At 40.9% G+C, this 22,217-nt stretch overlaps 1 protein-coding gene across 1 annotated transcript in view; it reads left to right on the top strand.

The window, feature by feature from the left end:
• The window catches only part of PTPDC1 (protein tyrosine phosphatase domain containing 1), an 81,318-nt gene that overhangs the window by 44,484 nt on the left and 14,617 nt on the right, over nt 1-22,217 (top strand). Inside the window, 1 exon segment of the mRNA XM_017847079.1 lies at nt 20,043-20,214. Within this exon segment, the coding sequence (XP_017702568.1) occupies nt 20,114-20,214 (101 nt within the window). The 5' untranslated portion in view covers nt 20,043-20,113.

Here is a 22,217-nt window from a genome sequence, read left to right as displayed (position 1 = left end):
GTTGTCTTTGGGGGTGAGACAACTCTTTGTTGTACTGGAGAACTCTGAGCAAGCATCTCTGACCCTCCCACTAAATCCAGTAGCATCCCCAGGTTCCAGTGACAATGAAAAAACCCAGCATGTTTCCAAACACCCCAGGAAGGTCGCACCACCTCTATTGCGATCCACTAGGTATGCTGACTTTTACCTTTCCAAAAAACATCTTTTTAATTAAAATTTTCCTCTTAGTATAAATGCAGCTAATTTTTAGTTAGGAAAAAATCTAGACAAATAACATTTGCTTTATAGCTAATTTTAGTAAAGCATATCTCATCTATAAAGATAGTTATACTTTATTATGTTTGTGGATAGGAAGTATTTTTTTAAATGTTATATAATGAATCATGGGAAAATGTAATTGGGGGATACATAAATAAAGTATTTATTTTTAAAGGAAAATAGAAAACTTATCAAGAAGTAGCTGTGGAGTGAGACAGACCTAGAGTTAAATCTTGATTCTACTACTTAAAAAAAAAAAAATTTTTTTTTTTTTTTTGGTCTTTTTGAGGTGGAGTCTCACTCTGTTGCCTAGGCTGGAGGGCAGTGACACGATCTTGGCTCACTGCAGCCTCCGCCTCTCAGGTTCAAGAGATTCTCCTGTCAGCCTCCCAGGTACCTGGGACTGCAGGTGTGTGCCACCACACCCAGCTGATTTTTGTATTTTTAGTAGAGATGGGGTTTCACATGTTGGCCAGGCTGGTCTCGAACTCCTGACCTCAAATGACCCGCCTGCCTCAGCCTCCCAAAGAGATTACAGGAGTGAGCCACCATGCCCGGCCATTAAAAAAAAAAAAAAAAAAAACTTTTATCATGGAAAATTTCAAACACCAAAGTATACAGAATAAAATAAAGATACCCATATTTGTATCATCCCCCATGTATGCATCATCCCTCAAATATGTACCATAACCCAGTTTTAACAATCTCAGCCACTCACTTCTCTCTCAGTTCCCTGCATCTGTATTACTTTGAAGCAAACTGAGGCATCGCATCATTTTATTTGTTAAATAACCACATCATTGGCCTGGCCCTGTAGCTCACTCCTGTAATCTCAGCACTTTGGGAGGCTGAGTTGGGTGAATCATAAGGTCGGGAGTTCGAGACCAGCCTGGCAAATATGGTGAAACCCCATCTCTACTAAAAATACAAAAAAATTAGCCGAATGTGGTGGCGTGTGCCATCAATCCCAGCTACTCGAGAGGCTGAGGCGGGAGAATTGCTTGAACCCAGGAGGTGGAGGTTGCAAGGAGCCGAGATCATGTAGTACCCCTGCACTCCAGCCTTGGTGACAGAGTGAGACTCCATCTCAAAAATAAGAATAATAATAACAACAATAAGCCACATCAGTACTACCATACCTCAGATAATCAACAGTATTTGCTTGATATCATCAAATATCTAAACAGTGTTCAATTTTCTAATTGTCTTATAGATATACCATAGATATATTTATATATATCATGTGTGTGTATAATTTGTTTGAATTGGGTTTCAAAAAAAGTCAATACATTGTAATTGGTTGCTATTTAGCTTCAATCTCTTTGCTTTTTTCTCTCCCGGGCTGGAGTGCAGTGGCATGATCTTGGCTCCCTGTAATCTCTGCCTCCTGAGTTCAAGCGATTCTCATGTTTCAGCCTCCCAAGTAGCTGGGATTACAGGCATGCGCCACCAGACCTGGCTAATTTTTGTTTTCTTAGTAGAGACAGGGTTTAGCCATGTTGGCCAGGCTGGTCTCAAACTCCTGGCCTCAAGTGATCCACCCACCATAGCCTCTGAAAGTGTTAGGATTACAGGCGTGACCTACCATGCCCAGCCTTCAATCTCTTTTAAACTTGGGCTTTTCCCTCTGTCTCTTTTTCCTTACAGTTTATTTGTTGAAGAAAACAGGTTTTTTGCCTTGTGCAGTTTGCCACAATCTGTATTTTGCTGATTATATTGACATGGTATTTTCTATAAATTGGTAGATGGATGTAGAGTCTAGTCAGATTTTTTTTTAATTGGCAAGACTGTTTCATGGGCAGTGCTATATTCCTGCCTCAGGATGCCCAGGCTGTATGATTGTCTTGCTTTTTGTGATGTTAATTTTTTTATTTTGAAATAATTTCAAACTTACAGTAATCGTACAAGAAAAGCACACAAAAGAACTCCTACATTCTATTCACCCAGAGACCCCCATTCAAGTTTTGTCAGCAGTCCCAATAATATCCTTTAATAGGAAAATGATTCTGGTAATGTTTTTTAAATCCCTTTCTAAGGCCTTAGTCACTCCTTTCTTGACCTTTATGACCTTAACATTTTTTAAGATTACAAATTTTTTTTTTTGTAACATGTTCCTCAATTTGGGTTCGTCTGCTGTTTCCTCATGATAAGACTGATATTATGCATTTTTGGTAGAAGGATCACAGATAGCACAAGATGTCGTTTTGCCCCATCACTGGTAATGTTTAGTTTGATCACATCAGTAAAGTGGTGTCTGCCAAAGTTTATCCATTATAAGTTATTCTTTCTCCCCTCATAATTAATATTTTAAGGAGAGATGCTTTCAGACTACGTAAATATCCTGTTCCACATCCAACGTTTACCTAACAGCTTTAGCATCTATTACTCTTTCTTGCCTGAATTATCACTGTGATAGTAACTGGAGATTTTCTTCCCCTGCCCAACGTTCCAATAACGGGAGATTTTCTAATTTCATTATTCCTTCTGTCTTTATTAGTTGGCATTCTAGTGTAAGGAAGAATTTCCTATTCTTACTTGTTCAATTGTTTATTTATTTAGCATGGATTCCTGTTTTGCTCAGTGGATTGTGATCCTTTACTATGATTTATTTGGATGCTCCAGTTTCTCCATATTTGGACAGTAAGAACCCCTTCAAGCTGTTTACAATGTCCATTTTACGTGTCCCCACCATTCCTGTATTCCTCACTCTCTGGCACAGCAAGATCTTCCAGCTCATCTTATTCTTTTCTTGCCCTGGCCCAGCAATCAGCCATTTCTTCAAGGAACCTTGGTTCTTTTTAGTAGGGAATGGTACTTAGAAACCAAGATCTGGTATGCTCACTACTACTGGAATATCATGATTCCCAACCCCTTTTAGGGGACAGAGCTAGGAAATACGTGTTCATACACATACATAAGTATCTGTCCATTTTTACAGGTACATTCATCCCTCCTTGTACACAGGGGATTGGTTCCAGGACCCTCCCACCCCCGGTATACCAAATCCATGCATACTCAAGTCTCACAGTCTCCTCTGTGGTACCCACCCATGCTAAAGGGTGTTGCATCTTGCATATACCGTATTTTCAGTCCCTTTTGGTTGATAAAAATCTGCATATAAGTGGACCAGCTCAGTTAAAACTTGTATTCAAGAGTCAACTGTATATTTCTGTTTCTGTCTATATATATTGAAAACCACAAGTTCACTTTGGTACTTCCAATTCTTTTTTTTTTTTTTTTTTTAAGATGGAGTCTTGCTGTCACCCAGGCTGGAGTCAGTGGCACGATCTCTGCTCACTGCAACCTCCACCTCCTGTGTTTAAGCAATTCTTCTGCCTCAGCCTCCCAAGTAGCTGGGATTACAGGCACCCGCCACTGTGCCCTACTAATTTTTTTAGTAGAGACAGGGTTTCACCATGTTGGCCAGGCTGGTCTTGAACTCCTGACCTCAAGTGATCTGCCTACTTCGACCTCCCAAAGTGCTGGGATTATAGGCCTGAGCCACCATTCCCAGCCAATACTTTCAATTCTAATCCAATATTACACTATCTTTATAGCTGTTCCCATTTATAATTATTTAAGAATGAGAAACCTGGCTCTTATTATCCCCAGTATGTTTGCTTGTTTACTTGGTCCTCCTTTTCCTAACCAGTCTCTCAACCCTGCCAGGCCATCACCCAACTCAGCTGTATTTTCCATACAGGGCTCATACCCTGCCAGGCCCCACAGCATATGCCATGCACCTTACTAGTTGCCTTCCTTGTGTTGCCCTGACCTCTGCTAGATGACCCTTGCTTAGGCTTTATGTATGGCTCTTTCTCCTTGATTATATATACATTTTAATTAAAATATTGAGATAATTGTACATTCACATGCAAATATAAGAAATAATACAGAGGGATCGTATTTACCCTTTATCCAATTTCCACCAATAGTAGCAGCTTGAAAAACTATTGTGTAATAATAGTATCACAGCCAGGATATTGACATTGTTATGGTAAAAATACAGAACAGTTCCATCAACACAGGATCCTTCCTATTTCCTTTATAGTCAAAGCCATCTACATTCAAAACTCAGGCCTGTGGCAACCACTATCTGTTCCCCAGTTCTATAATTTTGTCTTTGCAAGAACGTTAAGTGTATAAAATCACACAGTATGTAACCTTTTAGGAGTGACGTTTTTCAGTCAGCCTAATTCCTTGGAGTTTCGTCCATGTTGTTGTGTGTACCAAAGTTGATTCCTTTTTATTGTTGAGTAGTATTCCGTGGTATGGATGTACCACAGTGTGTTTATCAGTTCATTCACTGAAGGGTATCTGGATTCTTTCTAGTTTGGGGCTATTATTAATAAAGCTGCTGTAAACATTCGTATACAGATTTTTGTGTGTAGATGGATTTTTTATTACTTTGGGATAAATACCCAAGAATTTACTTTCTAGGTCATATGATAGTTGCATGTTTGACTTTATATGAAACTGCCAAACTGTTTTCCAGAGTAGTTGTACCATTTTACATCCCTACCAGCAATGTATGAGTGATCAAGTTTCTCTACATCCTCACCAGCATTAGGTTTTATCAGTATTTATTGTAGCCATTAGAGCTATATAGTGGTGTCTTTTGTGGTTTTAATTTGCATTTCGTTAATGGCTAATAATGATAACCTCTTTTCATGTGCTTATCTGCCATCTGTATATACTCTTTTTACATATCCGTGCATGTCTTTTATCCACTAATTTTTTTTTTTACTCTTGAGTTTTAAGAGTTCTTTATATACTCTAGATATTAGATCTTGCTTCGATATGTGGTTTACAGATACATTCTCCCACTCTGTTAACTTACCTTTCTGTCTCTTCATATGATCTTTCTCTGAGAAAAAGTTTTTAATTTTCATGAGGTCCAATTATTCTTTTATGGATTACACTTTTGCTGTCAAGTCTGCAGAACTTTTCATCTATCCTAGTGCCCTGAAGCTATGTGAATGTGTTTGTAGATTCATTGTTGGGTTTCACTGATCTAATATATCTGTCCATCCACCAATACTACCCTGTCATGAATACTGTAGTTATGTAATAGGCCTTCGTATTGGATAGAGTGGTTCTTCCCACTTACCCTCTTTTTCTTTTTTTTTTTTTTGAGGCAGAGTCTCGCTCTGTCGCCCGGACTGGAGTGCAGTGGCCAGATCTCAGCTCACTGCAAGCTCCCCTCCCGGGTTTACGCCATTCTCCTGCCTCGGCCTCCCGAGTAGCTGGGACTACAGGCGCCCGCCAGGTCGCCCGGCTAGTTTTTTGTATTTTAGTAGAGACGGGGTTTCACCGTGTTAGCCAGGATGGTCTGGATCTCCTGACCTCGTGATCCGCCCTTCTCGGCCTCCCAAAGAGCTGGGATTACAGGCTTGAGCCACCGCGCCCGGCCAAACCCTCTTTTTCAAGATCATCTTAGGACCTGTGACTTTAAATAAGCTTATTTATGTCAACAAAAAATATTACTGGGATTTTGATAAGAATTAAATTTGTAAATTAATTTGAGGAGATTGCCATCTTTGTTGCACCTTCTAATTTATAATCACAATATGTTTCTCTGTTTTTTATATCTTTGATTCATCAGAATTTTATAATTTTCAGCATATAGATTTATATATTTATTTATTTATTTATTTATTTATTTATTTATTTTGAGACAGAGTCTTGCTCTGTCACCCAGGCTGGAGTGCAGAGGCACAATCTCGGCTCACTGCAAGCTCTGTCTCTCGGGTTCACGCCATTCTCCTGCCTCAGCCTCCCAAGTAGCTGGGACTACAGGCACCCGCCACTACACCTGGCTAATTTTTTGTATTATTTAGTAGAGATGGGGTTTCTTCATGTTAGCCAGGACGGTCTCGATCTCCTGACAGCATGATCCACCCACCTCGGCCTCCCAAAGTGCTGGGATTACAGGCATGAGCCACCGTGCCCGGCCAGATTCATACATGTTTTAAGTTTATACTTAAGTATTTCATTTTCTTTGGGGTGATTTTAACTGGTATTGTGGTTTGTTTGTTTGTTTTTTTGTTTGTTTGTTTTGAGATGAGTCTCACTCTGTTGCCTAGGATGGGAGTGCAGTGGCATGAACTCAGCTCACTGTAACCTCTGCCTCCCAGGTTCAAGCAATTCTCCTGCCTCAGCCTCCTGAGTAGCTGGGATTAGAGGCACCTGCCACCATGCCCAGCTAATTTTTGTATTTTTAGCAGAGACATGGTTTTGTCATGTTGCCCAGGCTGTTCTCAAACTCCTGACTTCAGGTGATCCGCCTGCCTTGGCCTTCCAAAGTGCTGGGATTAAAATCATGAGCCACCACACCTGGCCTAGGTATTGTGTTTTTAAATACAGTTTCCACATGTTTTTTGTGTATAGAAATGCAATTGATTTTGGTGTGTTGATTTTATGCCTTACTACTTTGCTGAACTCACTTTCCATTCTGGGAAGTTTTTGGTGATTCCTTGGGATTTTCTTACATAAATAATCATGTCTACAAATAAGGACAGTTCTGTTTCCTCTTTTCCAATTCATATGCTGTTATTATTTTTTTCTTGTCTTATCATAGTAGCCTAAAGCTTCTACCAAGCAGAAGTCACAAAAGCAGAATCTTTGCCTTCTTCCTGATCGTAGGGCGAAGGCATTCAGTCTTTTACTTTTCAGTATGATGTTAGCAGTAAGTTTTCCATAACAAGTTGAATTAGTTCCCCTCCATTCTTAACTTGCTGAGAGTTTTTATCATGAGTTGGTGTTGAATTTTTTTTGTCTAATGCTTTTTCTGTGTTAATTGATATGATCATATGATTTTCTTCTTTAGTCTGTTGGTGTGGTGGATTATATTGATTGATTTTTTAATGTTAAACCAGCCGTACCTGTAATAAATTTCATTTGGTAGTGGTGTGTAATTCTTTTTATGCATTGCTGGATTTTCTTTGCTCATATTTTGTTGAGGATTTTTTTCCTAAGTTCAGGATTGATGTTGGACTATAGTTTTCTCTTTTTGTACTCTTTATCTGCTTTTGGTATCAGGGTAATGTTAGCCTCATAAAAGGAGGTGAGAAATGTTCCTTCCTCTTCTATTTTCTGGAAGGCATTGTGGAAAATTAGTGCCCATTCTTCTCTAAATGTTTGGTAGCATTCTCCAGTGAGGTCGTTTAAGCCAGGAGATTTCTTTTGGGGAACTTTTTGTTTATTAATTCAATTTATTTAATTTTTATAGAACTGTTCAGGTTGTCTCATTCATCTTGGTTGAGTCTTGGTAGTTGGCAGTGTTCAAGGAGTTGATCCATTTCTTCTAAGTTGTCAAATTTATATCAATGATTTCTAATTTGTTTGTAATAGTTCCTTGTTATCCTTTAATGAATGCCAGATCTGCAGTGATAGCTCCTGTTTCATTCCTGAAGTGGGTGATTTGTGTCTTTTTAAAATTTTTGTCAGTCTTGCTAGAGGTTTATCATTTTTTTTTTCACAGAGCCAGCTTGTTATATCACTGTTTTTCACTGTTGTTTTCCTGTTTTAATCTTACTGATTTATGTTCTTATTTTTATCTGTCCAATGCTTGTTTTGTGTGTGTTTTGCTCTCATTTTTCTAGTTTACTTAGGTTGAAATCTGGATTACTGATTTGAGACCTTTCCTCTCCTCTAACATAAGCATTAAGTGATAGAAATTTCTTACAAATCTCTGCTTTACCAGCGTCTTATATATATTTTGATATATTTTCATTTTGATTCAGTTCTGTGTGTTTTGTAATTTCCTTCGAGACTTCCTATTTGACTTATGATTTATTTATAAGTTTGACGTTTAATTTCCAAGTCTTTGGAGTTTTTCCTGTTTTCTTTGTGTTATCGATTTCTAGTTTGATTTCATTGTGGGCAGAGAACATTCTCTGTATGATTCCAGTTATTCTAGGAATCAGTGCCAAGACACATTATAATTAAAGTCCTTATTGGAAATTTTCAGCATATCATTTATCTCCATTTTAATGTCTGTTGTTTCTTCTGATTCAAGTTGTGATTTTCCTAATTATCGGTATGACAAGTGATTTTCAGCTGTATTCTGTACATTTTAGGTCCTTTTTTTTCTTGCTTGTCAGGCAGTCTTCCTGTTGAAGCATTGCCCAGGAGCCAGGTGAGTGTATATGCCCAGCTCCCTGTTCAGCCTTACTGACACCACCCCAACAAAAGTTGGGTGATTAGAAACACTGCCTCAGTCCAGATGACGAGGTGGATTTCACCTCTCTCACCAGTTCTCTTTGACATCTTTGTAGTGAAAGCGGGGCATTGCCTTGCACTGTCATTTTGCCTTTGAGTCGGGGGGATAAGATCAGCAACATGAGAAAAAACAAATCTGGGCCGGGCGCGGTGGCTCAAGCCTGTAATCCCAGCACTTTGGGAGGCCGAGGCGGGCGGATCACGAGGTCAGGAGATCGAGACCATCCTGGCTAATACGGTGAAACCCCGTCTCTACTAAAAAATACAAAAAACTAGCCGGGCGAGGTGGCGGGCGTCTGTGGTCCCAGCTACTCGGGAGGCTGAGGCAGGAGAATGCTGTCAACCCGGGAGGCGGAGCTTGCAGTGAGCTGAGATCCGGCCACTGCACTCCAGCCTGGGCGACAGAGCGAGACTCCGTCTCAAAAAAAAAAAAAAAAAAAAAAATCTGGACCCCACTGCCACCTAGGAAGAAGTAGAAGCAACTCACACTGCTTTGTTTCTGCGAGGTGTGACTGAAGCTCATTCCTGGCTGGGCCCTGTGGTCCCCTGAGGACAAAGTGGGAAGTGTAATGCCAACCCTCCCACCTCCCACCACCTCTTTCCTCCTCATACCAGGTGGAGTTGGGGGTTCAGCTCCCCACTGGACCCCACTGACACCAGGGGATTGGGAAATGGGAATGTTGACTATCCTGCTTCACACCCCATCATTCTGCTTCATTGATGGCAAATGAGTGAGAAGGCTCCACGCCCCTTGAAGCTCCCCTGTTGCTTGGGGCAGCGGCGGCAGGTACATGAATACCAACTAGCCTTTCCTCCCACTACACTGTTCAGTCTTGTTGACACAAATTGAATGTGGAGGTTTGTCTCCCCACTGGGCCTCGCTAAGATTAAAGTTTGGGGGAAAGTAGAGGGTTTACAGGCCCCCACTTGCACAGCTTTGTTCAGTATCCTTGATGATGGATGAGAACAAAGGTTCAAGTCCCCACTGGGTCCCACTGACGTAGAGGCAGGTGGTGAGCCTGGTGTTGACTAATCCCACTTCAAACCACCCTGTTAAGACTGGTTGCTGCTGTGTGAGGCGTGGCTCACAGATAGACCCCAATGACACCAGCCTGTCAGGGGAACTGAAGCACTGCCCATTTCTACTTGATAGGGGGAAATCATCTTTCTCCTCAGGTCACCACCGCCACCCAGAAGGGGAATCAGAGTGCCGCCTGCTTTTTCCAGTTGGGGTATGGAAAATTAGCTCCCTAATCAGCCCCAAAACCACCCAGTGGGGGAAGCAGAGCACCACATGGTCCTTCTAGACACAGTAGAAGATGAGATCCATGTTTATCCCTCTGACACCACCTGATGGGAGAAGTAGATTGATTCCACTTCTGCAGAGCAGGAGTGTTCGATGGATGATCAGCTCCCTCTCCATCCTCTCTGAAACTGGGGCTTGGAAGACGATATGGCATTTTTAACTGGAGTAGCATGGGTATTGCCAAAAATATATTCAGTTGTTAGGTCACATTTTCCACAGACCTTTGGCAAAGGGGGACAGGCTTTTCTTATAGCTTGTTCTGAGTTGAAGGCTTCTGCAGCACCCTGTTGGGGATATATGGGAGGCAATAAAGAATCCCAGGTAGCTCACAGCCATATTGTTCCTCAAGTCCTGAGGTCCTTAGACAGTCTCTCCCTCTCAGAGTCTTCCTATGTTTATCTGTTCTATTGTGTCCAGAGTTTCTAAGTCGTAAGGATGAGGAATGGGGCAACTCTACCTGGACAGAACCAGAAGTCTGCCTAGTAGCTTTTTGCTTTATTGAGGAAAGGAGAGCAGGAAGGAGGGAGAAAGGGAGAATTTCGTTTAACTTCTTTGAGGTGTCATTATCAATAATTCACCCATTTAAAGTACCAATCCAGTGTTTTTTGAACATTCAAAGAGCCAGCACCACAGTCAGTTTTGGAATATCATCTTTGGATATCATCCCAAAAAGAAACCTTGTGCTTTTTTGTTTTGTTTTGTTTTGTGTTTTTTGTGTGTGTGTGTGTGTGTTTTTTGGATGGAATTTCACTCTTGTTGCCCAGGCTGCAGTGCAGTGGCACAATCTTGGCTCACTGCAACCTCCGCCTCCCAGGTTCAAGCAGTTCTTCTGCCTCAGGCTCTCAAGTAGCTGGGATTACAGGCTCATGCTACCGCACCCAGCTAATTTTGTATTTTTAGTAGAGACAGGGTTTCACCATGTTGATCAGGTTGGCTGGTCTTGAACTCCCGATCTCAGGTGATCCACCTGCCTCAGCCTCCCAAAGTGCTGGGATTATAGGCGTGAGCCACTACACCCGGCCACTTTGTACTCTTTAGCAAGCACCGCCTGCCATTTGTTCTTTCCCTCCTCCCTAACCCCAGGAGCCATCAGACTACTTTCTGTCTCTATAGATTTCATTTTTTCTGGCCATTTTGTATAAATGGAACCATATAAATATGTGGTCTTTTGTGACTGGCTTTTTTCACTTAGCATAATGTTTTCAAGGTTCATCCATGTTGTAGCATGTGTCAGTGCTGCTTCCTTTTTATGGCTGAATAATTGTTCATTGTGTAGATACACCACATTCCATTTATCCATTCTCCTGGTGAGCATTTGGACTCTTTTCACTTTTTGGCTATTATGAGTAATAATAAAACCTGAGTTTTTATGTGGATATATATTTTCATTTTTCTTGGGTATTTACCTAGGAGGAAAGAACTGGGTCATTTGGTAACTCTGTTTAATCATTTGAGGAACTGCCAGATCATTTTCCAAAGTGTTTGCTTCATTTTATATACCCACCAGCAGTAGATAAGGGCTCTCATTTTTTTTTTACATCCTCATTGATACTCGTTATTATCAGACATTTGATTGTAGCCATCCTAGTAGGTATGAAGTGGTATTTCATTGTAATTTTAATATGCATTTCCCTAATGACTAGTGATGTTGAGCATCTTTTCAAGTATTTATTGAAACTTTTTACATCTTTTTTGGAGAAATGCCCACTCAAAGTATTTGCCCTTTTTAAATTATTGAGATATAAGTCACATACCATAAAATTGACCCTTTTAAAGTAGTCATTGGTTTTTAGTACATACTTAAGGCTGTGCAGTCATCAACACTATTTAAATCCAGAATATTTTCATCAGACCAAAAAGAAATGTTCTACCAATTAGCACTTCTGAATATAGAGGAATAAGCAAACTCAGTTTCTCCTGCTATACTCTCATAACATGTTTCTGACACCAGATGTGTGGGATTTTTTCCACACACCAAACAAGCAATAAATTATGCAGGGGACTCCAGATGGGTGTCCTCCAATGTAATTCCGACATTATCTACCTAGAGATAGCGTCAGATCCCACAGGTTGAGGGCTCAGTCTTATAAGATTGCCTCCTACTTCTGATGCCTGTCACAAGCCCCAGTTTGTTTAACCTGTGCTTCTGACTGACTGGCTATAAACTGGGGTTCCCACACCCCTCTCTTTGGATTTCATTAATTTGCTATAGTGGCTCACAGTACTCTAGGAAACACATTTACCAATTTATTATAAAGGCTGTTACCAAGGATGGAGATGAAGAGATACATAAGGGTGAGGTATGGTGGAAGAGGCACAGAGCATCCATGCTGACCCCAAGTGTGCCACCCTCCGGCAACCTCCATGTTTTCAGCTCTTTGAACCCTGACCTTCTGAGCTTTTATTAAGGCTTCATCACATGGCATGATTGACTAAACCACTGGCCATTGTTGATCAAGTTCACCTTCAACCCTCTCCCCTCCCCAGAAGCTGGATTTGGTGCTGAAAGTCCCAACACCGTAATCCTACCTTGGTCTTTCCAATGGCCAGCCCCCATCCTGAAGCTGCGTAGGGACTGACAGCTACTAGTCAACTTATTAACATATAAAAAGATATCACCTTGGAGATTCCAAGGATTTCAGGAATTGTATGCCAAGAAACAGGGACCAAGACCAAACATGTATTTCACAATATCCCAACAGTCAGTTCCCATTCCACTTTCACCCTAGTCCCCCTGGCAAACACTATATCTACTTTCTGTCCCTGTCAATTTGCCTCCTTGGGACATTTCATTTAAATACATACTGTCTGTTGTAATTTGCCGGTGTCCTTTCTTTCACATGGATTCACATTAGTCTTGGATAACTTGCTTTTAATCTGAAGAACCTCCTTTATATTTCTTATAAGCTGAGTCTGGTAGCAACAAATTCTCTGCTTTTTGTTTACCTGGGAATTCCTTTATTTCCCCTTCATTTTTGACAGATAATCTTGCTGCGTGTAAGATTCTTTATTGACAGTTTAATATTTAGCACTTTGAATATGTCATTCCTCTACTTTCTGGTCTCCATGTTTCTGATGAGAAGTAACGTATTAATCTTTTTGAGGTTTCTTTGTACACGAGGAATCATTTTTCTATTTGAGCATTTTTACTGTGATGTGTTTTAACATGGATCTATTTGTGTATATCCTACTTAGAGTTTGTTGAACTTCTTGGATGTGTGGATTGATGTTTTTCATCAGATTTGGGAAGCTTTGAGCCATTATTTCTAAAAGTTTTTTCCACTCCTCTCTAAACTCTCTTTCTGTTCACTTATGAGGTGTATGTTGGTTCACTTCGTGGTATTCCACATTTCTGTGAGGCTCTGTCCATTTTTTATTTTCTGTGTTTTTCAGAGTGCATAATCTCTGTCAGTCTATCTTCAGGTTCTCTAATTCTTCCTTCTGCCACTTCAAATCTTCTGTTGAGCTCCTCGAGTGAATTTTTCATTGTTTTGTACTTTTTAACTTCTGAATTTCCATTTGCTTCCTTTTTATAATTCCCATCTCTTTATTGGTGTTTTCTGTCTGATGAAACAGTGTCATCATAGCTTCTTTTACTTCTTTAAACATGGGTTCCTTTAGGACTTTAAGCATATTTGTAACAGCTGCTTTGAAGGCTTTGGTATACCCGATGCCTGGCCCCTCCGCCGGAGGGTGTCTATTGACTGTGCTTTTCTCTGTGTATGGGTCATACTTTTTTCTTTCTTTTCCATGTCTCATACTTTTTGTTGAAAACTGGACATTTTAGGTAATATTTTTTAGCACCTCTAGATACTCTTCCCTCCCCAGGCTTGTTTTTGTTGTTATTTGCTTGTCTATTTGGTCAGAGACTTGGCTAGACTATCTTAGTGATGGACTAGTCTTTTTTTCTTCATAGTTTGAAGCCTCTGATGTGACTCCTAAGAGGGCATGGCCTTGGCCAAGCAAACACAGTCACCCTGAGAAGACAATGTTTTTTTTTAGCGGGGCACTCTTTCTCTCTTCCACGCATCTCTCTGTTATGTTGTCTCTCTCAGTTGTTAGCACACCAGCTGTTGGGTTCCACTAATTACCTGCTGATCACTCTGTTGTTTTTGACAAAGCCCTGGGTCGTCTGTTGCCCTACCATCTGATTTAATTAAGTTTGGGTGGTGGCCGTTTTTGAGGTCAGTCTTGAGGTTTGCTTATACTCCATGAGAGGGCTTAGTTGTCTCTTTCCTTGGTTCTCTCTGGCAAGCTTGTGTGACTACAGTTCAGCTTATTGCTCTCATGAAGCTATGAGGGTACTCGTTAATAACTGCTTAACCAAAGCCTCCATTGTTTTTGAAAGCATCCTAGGATTGAGCTTCCCCATGCTGTGTTTCAGGTAAAGATAGTTTTGTAGGGGGAAAGCTTCAGAATTCTCTGTTTTTAAGCCCTGCTTCTCCTTCTGGATGAAGTCTACTAGCCATGTCCCTGGAGCTTGAGGGAGGGACAACAGCCCACTTCTCTGAGTGATCCCCCTGCTTTGCAAGGTGAGCAGGAATAATAGCTTCTGGTCTTCTTGGCTTGCCTAAGTGTGGAATCTTTGACCTACAGATGGGGTGGAGCAGGGGCACTTGGGAGAAGCCAACCAGGGTGAGGAGGAAATCCATATGGGAGGGCAGACCAGCAGTGATGAAGCCTGAGCCAGATAACACCTGTGTGGGAGGGTGACCGGGCCCGGGGCGTTAAAACGTTCCCGGGCATCAGAACATGGGTCAGGTTGGGAGGGCTCCGTGTGGCAGGGTGACCCTACATGGAATATTGGAACATAGGCAGGATGAGGAGAGCATCTACCCAGGTGGGTGGCAGCAGCAGCTTGGCATATGTGTAAAAGTCCAGATGCGACAAGAGAGGCATCCACATGGAGGAGGGAGCAGAGGCAGTGATGGGAGACTGGTTACATGTAGGGGGCTTGGTCACTTAGGTAAATATATTAAAGATTATGGTACCCAGGCTTCTCACAGAGTTATAATTATAGGTACAGTTGTGGAAAGGGTGGAAATTAGAGGAACTCCGTGGTGTTAGCTTGGAACTGGTAGTATCAGGGTAAACTCTTGGTTTTTCCATATGTATATATGCCTACATACGGAAGTAAATAGAGATGTAAAGTGTGGTAATGTGTGTGCTTGTGCATAATATCCATATGCTTTAGCTCTGTCCACTGAGAGGGCTGGCAGCAGTAACACTCTAATGGCAATGAGCATACCTAACACACAGACATCGGTTTCTAGGTATCATTCTTTTTTTTTTTTTTTTGAAACGGAGTCTCGCTCTGTCACCCAGGCTGGAGTGCAGTGGCCGGATCTCAGCTCACTGCAAGCTCCACCTCCCGGGTTGACGCCATTCTCCTGCCTCAGCCTCCCGAGTAGCTGGGACCACAGACGCCCGCCACCTCGCCCGGCTAGTTTTTTGTATTTTTTAGTAGAGACAGGGTTTCACTGTGTTAGCCAGGATGGTCTCGATCTCCTGACCTCGTGATCCGCCCGTCTCGGCCTCCCAAAGTGCTGGGATTACAGGCTTGAGCCACCGCGCCCGGCCGGTATCATTCTTTACTAGTGAATGCAAGGGCTTCTGAGTCTAATCCCAAAGAAACAGCTTGCCCAAATTGAGAGAGATTGCTACAAAGTAACTGGCCTATACTCTTCAAAAGTGTCAAGGTCATCAAAGTCGAGGAAAGACTGAGGAACTTGTTCTAGTGTGAAATAGGTGAAAGAAACAGGACAACTACATACAACATGTCCTTTTACTGTAAGGAACATTTTTGGAGTAATCAGTGAGGCTGAGGTCTGAGCAACAGAGGGCAGGTAGTAATATCTCAACCATAATTTTCTGATTTGGGGTAATTTTCAAGAATATCTTTATGGGAAATATACACTAAATTATTTGGCATAGTGGGGCAATATTTCTGCAAGTTATTGTAAAAAAATTCAAGGAAAAATATTCTTTTTTTTTTTTTTTTTGAGACAGTCTCGCTCTGTTGCCCAGACTAGAATGCAGTAGTGCAATCTCAGCTCACTGCAACCTCTGCCTTCTGGGTGCAAGCAATTCTTCTGCCTCAGCCTCCCAAGTAGCTGGGACTACAGACACACGCCACCACACCTAGCTCATTTTTGTATTTTTAGTAGAGACTGGGTTTTACCATGTTGGCCAGGTGGGTCTCTAACTCCTGACCTCAGGTGATCTGCCCTCCTCAGCCTCCCAAAGTGCTGGGGTTACAGGCATGAGCCACCATGCCCAGCCAAGGAAAAATATTATTTGTGCTCTTTTGTACCTTTTCTGTAAGTTTGGCATTGATTCAAAGTAAAAAAATAAAATATTCTAAAAAATGTATGGGCCAGGCATGGTGGCAGGCACCTGTCTTACTGACTACCAAAGAGGCTGAGGCAGGAGGATTGTTTGAGCCCAGGAATTCAAGGCTGCAGTGAGCTATGATCACGTCACTGCTCTCTAGCCTGTGTGACAGAACAAGGTGCTGTCTTAAAATTTTTTTTTTATTAAAACTAAAGTGTTCAATTGTGTTGTATGCTGCTGCACAGCCAAATAGAAGCTCTAAAGAGTCCACCTTGAGATAGATGATCAGAGACCATAGCAAGAGCGGTTAGATTTGAGAGTGGAGGCAGAGGCCAGAGCTGAGGAGGCTGAGGATGAAACCTGTGACACGTGGAGATGGCAGGTGTAGTCACCTTGGTTTGGAGGTTTAGCTATGAAGGGGAGAGAAGAAGGGCCCGCAGAAGAAGGGATATTATGGTGAAAGATCCGGAAACAATTACATATACCTGGGAATGTTTGAAAAACAGAAATAGGGAAAGTCTTGGATAAGTTCTATCTTCGGATATTTGAAAAGTTCTGTCTTTGGATATTTGAAAATCTTTCAAGACAAAGAGATGCTTTATTCTTTATTTTTAGTGGGAAGAACCAGAACCAATATTTATAGAATGGATTTTAACTCAGCACTAGAGAACATTTGAAGCCCAGCGTGGTGGCAGGCATCTGTAGTCCCAGCTACTCAAGAGGCTGAGGCAGGAGGAGCCCCTGAGCCCAAAAGTTTAAGTCCAGCCTAGACAACAAAGTGAGATCCCCATCTCTAAAGACGGAAAGAAAGAAAACATTTGAGCTGTCTAACAGTGGAATAGTCAGTTCCCTTGTGCAAAGTGAGCCTCTTGTCTCAAAAAGTGGAGAGCACGAGGCTGGAAATTCAGCTGTACAGCAAATTCCTGGAAGTGACTCCTCCGTGGACTTAAGAATGCGGATAGGTGGGCCTCCCACACCCACCAGGCACCCACTGCATTCTCAGCCTATCGTTCTATGACTTTAGGAAGTAATGAGCCCTTTCTGAAATCTTGACTATAGAAGGAAATTACCAGTTCTTGGTGTTCTAGATCTCACTTTTCAGTGTTTAACCTGCCCACTTGTAGAAATTAAGGAAGAAGAAAAAAAAAAAATAGAAATTAAGGAAGAAAAGACTCAGTACTCACTGGTACATTTTACTGGGTTTCTTTGTTGTGTTTATTGTGACTGACTTCATATTTGTCATGATCCGTATCTCATTTGGTTCCTTACATATTATTCTAAGTTTGGTTCTCGTGTCCAGAGGTGGGTACATTTCTCTTCATCTGCCACATCAATGCAAGGTATATTCACAACACCTCATTGTTGGGAACACTGAGCAAGCATGCAGAAAGGACTCCTTTCACCTTGCAGAATCCTGTTTGCATTAGGCTTGACTTCCTTAGACATTGACACAGGGTCACTGGCTGTACAGTAACTGGGGTCAGCTCAGTCATTTTGCGTTTACTTGAGGGCAACCCGGGTCTCAAGATTTCACCACAGAGATTATTCTTGAGGTGATCTATAAACCATCCCTTCCTTAGCTTGGTCTAAATAAGTCCTACCCCTACCCCTTATCTAATGAAATTAGTGTTCATTTTTAGTGTAGTTGAAAGCAGTTACTTTTGACTTTTCTCTGTAGATGTCCTCAGATACTGGTTCTCCAGGCCATGGACTTGTCTCTGCAAAGCTCACCACTCTTGTCTCTCAAGAGCTAAGTTAACATTCTGGAGTGCCACATACTCAGAAGCACAGACTTGCTCAGAAATATTCTTAGACTCCCTCTTACTCAGATAACAAATACGCAACTCCTTAGTTTGAGCATTTAGGGCCTCCTGCCGATAAGTTCATGTTCCTGTCATGCAGAGCTCTGTGCAACTGCTGTTTCTGTGTTGCCCTGAGGGTCCTGAGGGCCTTGCCTAGAATAATCCTCATGTAATTCCTCTGACAGGAAAGCTGTGCTTTCTTCCATGGCTGTATTCTAAATAACAAAGGCATAATACTACACATAGAGTAGGAATTTGAACACCAAACTGGAATTCTGTGTCATTGTCTTATTTGACAAAAGTGCACATTATTGGGGAGATGGGGGTGGCATTTTAAAGGGAGCTTGGTGTAGCATTAGTAATCGTTAAAAGAAAAGAAAATAGCCTTATCTGTGGCAGTACAGTAGTTTGTTTCTGTGCACACACATCTGAAATACCATTTGTGTAGAGAGAGAGTGAGCAAGCGAGGGCACAGCGTGACATTAACAAGGGAGGAGGCGGACAATGAGTACATTAGCGGTTGTTGCACTTTCTGTTTTCTTTATATCCTTTATCTTCAAGTTGCAACCTCCCCCTCATCTAGTTCCTTTAAAAATGTGATACTTAGTGAGTTTTCTTTATATGCCTCTGCCAAGACATTATTGAAGCTTCTTTTTTCCTTCACTGCAACAAAAGGCAGAGAATGATGTTTTGAGTTTTTGAGAAGCATGGCTACTATAACTGTCCAACAGAGGCATAACTAAGAATTGGGTTTTCATATTCTGAAAATGAACACTTGAAGTTAAATGTCTTCTAATGATATATCATCTCTAAAAATATATTTTTTAATCCAAGTATTTCTTTAATAGTTTTACCAAGAAAAAATAGAAGTGGTTTTGGTTATGAAAAACTGGATGATATTTTGATAATGTTGTAAGGTATCCAGCATATCCCACTTTATTACAATTAACTTTTTTCTACACTATTCAAATGAGGAGAAAGGTAATTTTTTTCAAAATATCCAGAGACAGATTGTGAAAGGAATAACAGAATTTAAGCCTTTTAACATGTATTTAAAAGACAGTTTTTGCATCATGAAGACAGTTTTCTAAATTCATTACAATATTTTGGGGAGTAATTCTTTGAGTGGTTAGATATTTTAAGTGCATTTGAGAAACAAAATTTAGTAATCAATATATTTAAAATTTATATTATTCTTCCCTATATTTGAACAATTTGTCCAAAATGCAGTCTGTTCATATTGGATTTTGCCTGTTCAGATCTAAGTGGAAATCAGTAGTTTCTTTGTTCGTCGCCATGGAAACCAGTCAGCCAATCTGAATGGCTCTTAGATCATACAGAACGATGCAATGCTCCCTGCTCTCAGTGAAAGTTCCTCACTGAGTAAGTGGGGCTGACTCTTCCCTGCCTCTGGCTCTTGCCTCCCAGTGCCATGCAGGTGCAGGATGCAACCAGGCGGCCCTCAGCCGTGCACTTCCTCAGCTCCTTTCTCCAGGGCCGCCGGCACTCCACCTCAGACCTAGTACTGCGGCTGCAGCAGGCCCGGCGGGGCTCTGGCTTGGGCTCCGGCTCTGCCACGAAGCTTCTGTCCTCGTCCTCTCTCCAGGTGATGGTGGCTGTTTCCTCAGTCAACCATGCAGAGGGAAACCCAACTTTCCCCGAAAGAAAAAGTAAAGGTCTCTTTCTTCTTATAGATTGCCATACCTTTGTATGTAAGTTTGAGGAATGGGAATCGGCTGTGTTGTGCTTATACCTTTTAAATATTGGAAGTTTATTCTATATTATACTTTTGCTGTCTGTTATGCTAAGTATTTTAGTGAATATATAAGAAGATATAAAATGATCAAATTTTTTTTTTTATTAAAAATATAGGTTTGAACAAAACTCATTCTCTTGTAAAACATCTGCTTTTACAGTTTCTTCCTCCTAATTGCCGGTATGTGTCATTAAGAGATATATGTCACTTTGATGGGGAAACAGTTTTGTTTTCTTGACAAGATGAAGGCGATTTTGCACTGGCTTGTCATCTGCCATCCTGAGATAAAATGGAAGCTGTTTCCCATGTTACAATTTCATTTGGAGAGTGGAATTTTGAATTTTCCTTTCCTTACATGTTCTAGGAAATTTAGAACGTCCAACACCAAAGTACACAAAAGTAGGAGAGCGCTTACGGCATGTCATTCCTGGACACATGGCGTGTTCCATGGCGTGTGGTGGTAGAGCTTGCAAGTATGAGAATCCAGCCCGCTGGAGTGAGCAGGAACAAGCCATTAAGGGGGTTTACTCATCCTGGTGAGTGATCCTGTTGGTCTTTCATAGCTCTGTCGGATACAGGAAAGAGGCTCTGTGTGAGCCAGGAGCCCTGAAGTGTGGGAGGAGCAGTATGGGACTTTGAAGTCAGGACCTCACTTTGCCAGTCAGGTCTGGCTTTGCCCTAGCTGTGTGTTCTTGGCCTATTGACCCTCAGTTTCTTTATCTGTAAGGTGGAAATAATAAAACCAAAACCATAGGGATTTTTTTAAGTAAGTGAAATGATATATATAAAGTGTATTAAGAAATGGATAATTAGATAGCACTTAAATTTCAGAAATGTTTAGAAATCATAAAACTGTTCAGCTATAAATTTGAGAAGATTATGAGATACATGTGGAATTTTTCAGTTTCATGCAAGTAAGCTTTAGCTTTTATGTTATTCCTATATTCTATATGAAAAGTCACATTTTCATACAAATACTCTTCAGTCTACCCTAATAAAAGTGGTACAAGTTGTCAGCTCGGTAGAAAACAGAAGATATTTGCTTTTTTTATGGTGTGTAAGTGCAATTAATATTGTTCTTTAATCATACTGCTTTTTAATAAACAGTAAACTAGTCAAATACACCTTTTTGATGTAACATCTGAAAATTCTGATAAATCACATTTGAAGCATACTTAGAGGAATTCACTGTTAATTCTAATAGTGAATTATTTTATACATCAAGAACCCATTTTTAAATTAGATATTTTTCAACTGGCTTATCCACCTTACAACCTGTACTTTTTCATATTGGATTTGCTCAGTACATCTGTAGTGATATAGTCTGGGGTCCACTGTCATTATTGTTCGCCACAGGTCATATTCTGGTCCATCACGATCATACTAATAGTATGAAGAAGGAAACATTCATAGTCCGACAAGAAAATTTCTAATAATGTAGCTTAGGTCATTTGTGTATTTTTGCTTTATTGCTGACTAAATCCTGTGAGTCTTTTTCACCTGGGTCCCATGTTAAGCGACCTGCCTTCTTTCAGAGGGAAAGGTGTCATTTTGGATCCTGTCCTGCCAGTCTGTGTTATTCCCCTGATATTCATATGACCCACAACTTCCAACAGACTTACCTTATGTATCTCATCAGGCCACTGATGAGAAATTTGAACAGAACAGAGTGAAGCCAGAGCCCAGAGGCCTGACAAGAGTAATAGTCATTTATTGGGCATCTGCCCACTCATTCATTCAGTGAATATCCATTTGGCTGTAGGCCAGTCAGTGTGCTAGATGCTTTCATACTAATATCTTTTATTGTCGTAAAACTCTTGTGAGCTGTTAATGCCATTTTATCGATGAAAGAATTGAGTTCCAGAGAGACCAAGTAATTTGCCACCAAGCTAGAAAGTAGAAAAGCCAGCATTTGAAACCAAGCCCGACTGACTCTGGAACCCATATTTGTCGCCAAATTACAGTAACTCAGTATTTATTCATAACTGCATGTCAGGATTTGTGCCAAAGGCTTTACATCCACATCATACTGAATTCTCACACCAACCCTGTGAGACAGGCATTATTATCCCCATTTAACACCTTAGGTAACTAAGATTCAGATATTTGAATAACTAAAAATATCTCCCAGTCGTCCCTCCTCTTATAAGTCACTACCCATTGAGTAACAATCCAGACTGTTACCTTCGCCACCAGCTGGGTTTTCTCCATCATGTCCACTAGAATCTCTTGAGAGTCCTTGAAAATACTTTGCTGGAATCCACAAATAATTTATGTCCTGGAATTTTTTCCAGGGATTTAAGAAGCTGGAGTTTCTTAGCGCTCTAATCAGCCAAAATTGAAGCCAGATTTGTATAAGAATATTCTTACACGGGTACACCAAAATCTCAGAATTCACAACTAAAGAACTCATCTATGTAACCTGAAATCATCTGTACCCCAAAAACTATCAAAAATTTAAAATTAACCTAAAGAGAAAAAAGCAAAGTATCTAACAGTGCCTTTACTACACTACCTTTTGTACAAAAAAAAGCAGAGA

This window comes from Rhinopithecus bieti, unplaced genomic scaffold (genome assembly GCF_001698545.2).
Source record: "Rhinopithecus bieti isolate Rb0 unplaced genomic scaffold, ASM169854v2 scaffold_29034, whole genome shotgun sequence".
Classification (NCBI taxonomy): Eukaryota; Metazoa; Chordata; class Mammalia; order Primates; family Cercopithecidae; genus Rhinopithecus; species Rhinopithecus bieti.
This window is presented reverse-complemented; position numbering and strand designations above follow the sequence as displayed.